Source organism: Halichoeres trimaculatus, unplaced genomic scaffold, assembly GCF_033239565.1.
Source record: "Halichoeres trimaculatus isolate MK-OKI-2021-1 unplaced genomic scaffold, fHalTri1.1 fHalTri1_scaffold_20, whole genome shotgun sequence".
NCBI classification, from domain to species: domain Eukaryota; kingdom Metazoa; phylum Chordata; class Actinopteri; order Labriformes; family Labridae; genus Halichoeres; species Halichoeres trimaculatus.
This window is the reverse complement of record NW_027437198.1, coordinates 5,169,871-5,177,346: the sequence shown is the minus strand read 5'-3', so window position 1 is coordinate 5,177,346 and position 7,476 is coordinate 5,169,871. Positions and strand designations below refer to the sequence as shown.

Sequence of the window (7,476 nt, the reverse complement as noted above, 5' to 3'; positions counted from 1 at the left end):
ATCTCTTTTTTTTTTTTCTAGATTCTGTATCAAAATGAAAAGACATGTCTATTTTTCGTCTCCTTTAATCTGATTGTCACTTGTCTCTTCAGCACAGCTGTCTTTTTGACATCCAGGCCAAGAAAAAAAAAGCTACACAAGTTTGAACATTTTGTTGCATACAGCACCTTCAACTGATGAAAGCATGCAATTACAACTTGAAATACTCTACCAGGGGTGGCCAACAAATCAGAGACCAAGAGCCACAAAAATTACCGTGGTACTACAAATAGCCACATCAAAAATCCACTTCCTCTCACACATAAACGAAATGATATAAAATTTTCAAAGCAGTATTTACTGTGTTTGTAAGTGTGTTTCAATACATACTTGGAGCTGTGTCAAAGACAAATTCTCGTTTTTACTGCAGAAGACATATAGTTCCATTTATCTAGATAGCTATGAGCACATTAGTGACGTAGAAAAAAGAAAATGAAACTTAAGTATCAATCTCATCACCCAAGTATTTATAAATACTGAGCACAACGTTGGCATCAATATATCAATATTTTAGATTGATTGGCTCACAACTACTCATAACAATATAATTTTTTTTTAATGAATGGATCAAAGAGCTGCATGTGGCTAGCAAGCCGCAGGTTGGCCACCCCTGCTCTACACAATGTGAGACAAACTGGGGTTACTTTGCAACAAAGTGCACAGATAAATGAGCTAAACGTACTTTTTAAACATCTTTTGCAGCATTAAATCAAACATGGGTCCACCTACAGGGGGAATAACGTGATGAGTGTCTGAGACGAGCCACCGTCCATCAGAGCTCCAGATCTCCATCAGGTTTTATTCTGGAGCTCTTCATCCATGGTCTGCACCTTCCAGCAGCTGGGGAAATGATCTGAAATTCACAGCTCAGCTTTCTGCCCATCCACTTTTTCTATGGAGTGAAAGAAGAGAGTTTTTACAGTTCTACAGTTTCATTTAACAGATACTTTTGTCCAAAGCGACGAACAACATAAGCAAGAATTTAGACAGAAGGGAAAACCTTAGTGTGACAAAGTGCTACAAGTTGTTTTGCTGCAGGTGCTGCCACCAAGAGGAAGAAGTGCCTTTGTTCGTTTGTTTTTTTTAAATGTAGAATAATGTGTCCATACTGCAACAATGTAGTTCAACCTTTAACAACATTCAGTAATCAGTGCTGAAAATTCACTAAGAGCTGCGTCTGAGACCTTTTGACTCATTCTGCCCCTGAGGACAAAGAGGAGAAGACTCAGATTAAGGGCCTAAGTTTTCCCTGAACAGATGAGTCTTCAGACATCTCTTAAAGTAGAAAGGGACTCTGTGGATCATATAGAGTTGGGTATTTTAACATTTCAAAGAGTTTCAATTTGTTAATTTGCTGCCTCAGTTTTATTTTGTGGTTATTTTTTAAATGACTTTTACACTTTTTGGTAGCTATGTGTCTCTTTTGGGTCATTTTTATGATTTTATAGAATGTTTTGTGTCTGTTTATTGATATATCCTCCGTCTGTGTCATCTCTAAATCATCTCCTCCTGTTTCCAGTTGTTATTGATATTTTCTTCTGATCTCTTTGGTAGTGATGTGTATTTGTTTTAATCATTTTGCATCCCTTTTTAACTTTTTGTATCTTTACACTCAGGTTTGTATCTCTTTGTTTTCGTCTGATATTTTAGGGCTGTTTTTGTCCCTTTTTTTTTTTTCTTCTTGTAGTCATTGTATGTCTCAATGCATCTGATATTGCTAAAGGTGAACTATTTCATTGTGTAACGTGTGAGAGAGGAAAAATAAATAGTTTCACTCACTTTTAGGGATGAACGTCAGTGAGCTGCTGAATATTCAGAACCGTGAAAGCCCCTCCCTCGGCCCATCATACAAAAACTCATGACCCAGTCCGTTGCCACATTTCCCACAGCAAACCTGCAACATTCGGATTGTTCAAACCAAATCACCACACCAGTAAGATTATGAATGTTAACAAGTACAGTTCAATGGGAGTGTAGGTTATACAGCCTAGGGGTGAAGACGTGGTGTAAATTAAAGTGACAGTCTACCTTCAAAGGTCCCCATGCTTCAGGATGTTTGGAGACACTGTCCTCATGGATGGTCTCAGAAAAGGCCGGCCAAGGAGACGAGTGCTCAAACTTTGATGTGCTGGAGAACAACTCATGCCCACATTCAGAACACACATAAATACCTGTGGGAGAAAAGAAGCATGAATGAACAAAGGAGCAAAAACTCACATTTAAATTGTTTACACATGTGCTTCTATTGAACTCACCAGGTTGGAAGTGGTTTTTGTATTCCTCTCCTCCATAAAAAGAGCAGTATGACATTTCATCCATTTCAGATGTCATTGTCTTTGAAGAAACGCTCTCCTCTTCTGTGAGTTTCAGATGTGTTTCCAAAATCAGTCACCCGGCTAAAGCTAGATGGAACCAGCTCGTTCAGATCATAGACTGTTGTCCAGATCAGGTGTCAGCAGCTCGTCTCTACTTGTGTAAGACCGGAGCCTATTCTCATTGCTTCCACTGGGTGGCAGCACTTACCCAACTGAGTAGAGGTATCAATGAGGGCTGTGTAACTAGTGGAGTTGTATGGCTTTTAACTTTAAAACTATATAGGCAAGGCAATAAAAACAAACAAGAGGAGGTAGTTTAGTTTGACTTCTGTGAAAAACACTTCATGTTACATTCTTGTAGTTTTCACATTCATGCTGTTTACTTTGGATTAGTGCTGTCAGGCGATTAAAAAAATTAATCTAATTAATTACAGGATTTGTAATTAATTAATCGAATTAATCGCATTTTAATCTCATATCTGCTTAAGGTCCAAAATTAAAAATTTGAATTCCAGGACATTAAAATTACATTAAAAGACATTAAAAAACATTTAAAAATAAGGTGGGAATATATACAACACATTTTTAGGTACCCTGAGGCATAAGGAACAAATGAAAAAAGTATTCTGGTTCTATCTTTACAAAATCTACACAGTCCTGCACCTAAGATAAGCTGATTTGATTTTTGGGACGGTTTTTGCTTCTGTCACATTTTTACTTGATGTTGACTCAATTTTCACTGCAATATGAACTTCTATACTTCTATGAGGTCAGGAGAACCAGGGCTAAAGGCTAAAAACTGTGAGGAACTATGTACAAAACACTTTTTTCAAGTCTTGGATCAAAGAAAAGTGAAGTATTTTCAGTTTTACATGCTCTGAACACACAAACTGTTGCTCATTGGTGCAGAGCAGCCCCAAGCTGAAACATGACACCAGGAAGATGGGAGGAAATTTTCAAAGAATTCTTTAGATTTAAATACAAGACCTTTTTCGATCATTCAGGTGTTGTTTGATGCAGTAGAGAGTGTAAAATTACCTGTTTTTTACAGAATTGAGCTAGAGCAAACGGTTGATTTTCTGTAGATTTTCAAAAAGGACGTGTGAATAAACGAGATGTGGACGTCAGTCCCCTTAACAGCGCTCTCTCTGCCCCCGGTTCAAAGCATGTTGCTAGGTGTGATACATTCAGGGACCGTCGGAAATTTGAAAATCTGACGACACCACACCACTTTTTTCATGTAGGACAAACGGTTTGTAAATGCTAGACATTTGAAAATAAGTGCGTCTTTGAACGCCTCGCGGGTTTGGGATCCAGATTAATCTGCGTTAATTTTTATGACGCATTAATTTGCGGTGTAATTAATTAATCTAATTACCGCGTTAAAATGACAGCCCTACTTTGGATACTTTATTCATATCAGTATGCAAAGAGAGACATTTCATATTGTACATCAAGAATATGGCATTATTAACTGGTCAAAGCCTTTTCTTGTTTCAGTTTAAGAAAATATTTATTTCAGACGTTTGCATATCAATCGATGTGACCCATTTACATAAAAACCCTCAAAATTGAAAATATAGTAGCAATTCTCTCTGCACAACAAACACACTGAGTAAAGGCCAGTGGTAATGTACCTGTTCTTAAAATAGCTTGAGTACTCTTTGGAAAAGGTTTATCTAATATAACACTATGGTGATAGTAATAAATAAACAAGTTGATTCTTTTAGTAAAAAGGTAGAAGAAGAAGATTCTCTGATGAGACAGTCTCAGTGACTTTAAATAAAAATCCATGATCTTAAAAGTGATGAGGCAGTGACTGTGTAACCTCAGTGAGTCTATCCTGCAGATGAACCTGAAGATTGCATAATAAAAGTGTAGTGACTGGTCCAACGTTGTTGCTGTTCAGTGAAGTCATCCTTCATCAGAGCCCTGGTGCTCCCTAATCGGGCTTTTCCCCAGAACACTTCATCCACTGACCACACCTCCAGCAGCACAGAAAGACCCCTACACATCCAGCAGCGCTTCCCTCTGAAGGCTCACTCTACTGTCCATCTACCTTATCTGAGGAGAAGAGACACGGACAAAACGCATCTTAGCCCAAATTTAACTTGAGTAATCTCAAACTAGAAAGCTAGGAAACCATCAGACATGAAACAGGTTTTTTGCATTTCCTCCACGACGGTTCTGTTAAAAGTTATAAAGGCAAGAAAAATATGCTAACAGCGATTCAGAAGTCATTTTTGTCTTTCACTTTCTTTAGATAAGACATTTTTCTGGGGTTATCAGGTGAATGTGGCTCATGCAAAGTCTGGTAAGACCATTTTTACTTGAAATGAGACATAAATAATGGCTTGGATTTCAGATTTTGCAGCACAGTGACATGAATTTTGGTTGTTTTGTCCCTAGTGATGGGTACCTTTCACATAAGAAAACGATAAGGTACCGATGCCTGGTACCTGGCAATCGGTACCGGTACTCAACACTACCAATTTTTGGTTCTTTTTTGTGCCTACTTGGTAAAAAAATGTCAATTTGTTTTTTGTTTTTTTTTTGTTTCTCAATTTGACATATTTATTCTTTAATTTATAACCTTGTAAAAAGTCTGTGTTCGTGTCCAGCATGGAAAATTGCCTACTCTTCCACTCCCTCATAGTCACAAAGATGCATTTAGGTACCTAAACATGGTACCTTTTGATTTTTCGTGAATTGGTTCCTGGTACCTTTGACAAAATTCAGTTGGTACCTATAAAAGTACCTAATTCGGTATCCATCCCTATTTGTCCTAGGGCTGGACAACTAATTGGATTTTAATCGTGATTTCAATTTTGCCATCTGATCAATCAGAAAAACAATATAATCGAAGAAAAACAATTAGTATGTCACACAGTGTAGATGTATGCAAGTTCCTGTGCTTCATAGCTCTTCTGTGTTCCATGTGCAGCCACAGCAAGTGTGTGAGACTTATGTGTATCAATAATACTGTTTGTGCCACTTACTAGTTCTTTAAGTTTGTGTTTAAATCAGCACTGAAGTTTTTGAATAAATGAATGATTATGTATATTAATTGTGATTTCAATATCACTTAAAATAATTGGGATTCTTATTTTTACCATAATCCCCCAGCCCTAATTTGTCCCTAAGGACTGTGGGGAGCACTAATCTTTTAAGACAAAAAAATATTTGACTTCTGTGTTAAAATCTGTCAGTTGCTGCAGGTTTCTATTATTTTTGGAACACAAAATCCCCCACATTTATCAACTTTTTTATAAAACCATAATTTTTTGCAGTTTTGTGTTCTAACATATAGATATATGGATGTTGTAACACAGTAATATGTACTTCTGGACCACTAAGTAACATATAATGCAAACAAAAGTAACAACTTGTTGTTGTTTTTTAATTTGGCAGTCGTACCTTTAGGGACGAACTTGAGTGAGCTGCTGAATATTCAGAAGCGAGACAGACCTTTGGATGGTCCATCATTTACAAACTCATGGCCAAGTCCATTTCCGCATTTCCCACACCGCACCTGAGAACAAAGCACCACACATCTGTCAGGATAACTACTTTGAATATATGAAAAGAGTGGATGTATGTAAATTCACGTTGCACAAAGTGTTGCCTGCGTAAAATATTCTCAGTTTTTTTTCTGCAGCTTGTACCTTGAATGCCCCAGGTCTCTCTTGGTGTTTGGACACACTGTCTTCATTGACAGTCTCTGTGAAGGCTGGCCAGGGGGACGAGTGCTCATACTTGGATCTGCTGGAGAACAGCTTGTGGTCGCACTGGGAACAGACATAGATCCCTGAGCAGAAGAGGTGAAAGAGATGGTTATTGTCTAAGAAGACACGCAAACTGTAAATACAACTCCTGACAAAAAAGGTCATGGTGGGTTACTCCCCATCAAACAATCAGGTCATCAAGTATGCAACAGCTACTGTTTTTTATCCTTTGTTATAAGATGAGCTTATTTCATATCCCTTTATTTTACATCATGGAACAAGATGGCACTGAGTTGTTTTTTGTTTGTTTTTTTGGCATATTTTTCATTACATTACATTTCATTTGTGTTTGGATGTTGGTGCAACAAAAGCGTAACCTAACTATCAAGTTTATCCAGTTGTTGTGTAACCTGGGCACAGGTTACAAAAGCGCCAAGCCACTTCAATGCCCATCATACAGTTTTAATGAGATCGATGTGCAGAGCTGACACGTTCTCGACGTTAGACATGACCATGCTAGATTGATACAATAAAAAAAGCTTTTAATAGATGTCGACATAAATCGTTAGCTAATAGTGGCTAACTGGTTTGTTGGCATGACCCACGCTGGCTTAACAGTTACAAAACAATAACCGAAAGTCAGAAATAAAGTAGTAAGTAAATAAATTAGTTGAAGTGATAATGGTACCTGGTTGGAAATGGTCTTTAAAGACCTCCCCGCCGATGAATCTACAAAACATCCTCTCTGCTATGAGGTCGGTGTGTTTATCCGGCTTTTGTGAGTGGGTCAGTTAAAGTTTATCTAATACCAGTACGCATGTTACAACACAGACACATCCGCTGAGCACGTCGGCCTTCAGAATAAAAGAATAAAACGGCAATACGCAAACGATTTGCAGGGGCGTATTAGGTCGTTTGGGGGGCCGAGGCAAACCCAGTCAATGGGGCCCTCCATTTCCTTGTAACTCATCTTCCTCAGAGCTAGACTGGCCTTCCCTGGGTCCACTGTCTCTTTCCGAGAATCAAGGCACGAGACAGTGCTAATCTTATACATGGTAACTTAACGCAACTAAATGCATTTACTCAAGTTCTGTACTTTAGTTTGATTTTGAAAAAAGTGAGCACATAATTTAGTCCACTTTGTCCTGGATTTGAAATCTTTTATGGTCAATTGACAGCTTATTTGTCCCACATTGGGGAATTTACAGAGTAACAGTAACAAACAAGAAGGTATGTAGTGAAAAACATTACAATAGGTAAATATTGAAAAAAAAATAATTTAGAAAACAAAAAATATGTAAATATCAAGCTGAAATCTACTGAAAGAGGTGATATTTACAGTTACCATACTTTATTGGTACTATTATTTTTAAGTCAATGTTTTTTTTATTTGACCC

At 37.6% G+C, this 7,476-nt stretch overlaps 1 protein-coding gene and 1 pseudogene across 1 annotated transcript; both read right to left on the bottom strand.

Annotated features, from left to right (window-relative positions):
- Nucleotides 1–776: 776 nt before the first annotated feature.
- On the bottom strand, nucleotides 777–2,467 carry LOC141809092 (methionine-R-sulfoxide reductase B1-A-like; annotated as a pseudogene).
- Nucleotides 2,468–3,857: 1,390 nt separating this feature from the next.
- LOC141809093 (methionine-R-sulfoxide reductase B1-A-like) lies at nucleotides 3,858–6,925 on the bottom strand. Its single transcript, XM_074695912.1, has 4 exons — nucleotides 6,768–6,925; nucleotides 6,020–6,162; nucleotides 5,772–5,886; nucleotides 3,858–4,418 (listed from the first exon to the last, which is right to left on the bottom strand). Exons 1-4 carry the CDS (start codon nucleotides 6,817–6,819, stop codon nucleotides 4,399–4,401), a joined length of 330 nt encoding a protein of 109 aa, XP_074552013.1. The 5' UTR covers nucleotides 6,820–6,925; the 3' UTR covers nucleotides 3,858–4,398.
- Nucleotides 6,926–7,476: the final 551 nt, after the last annotated feature.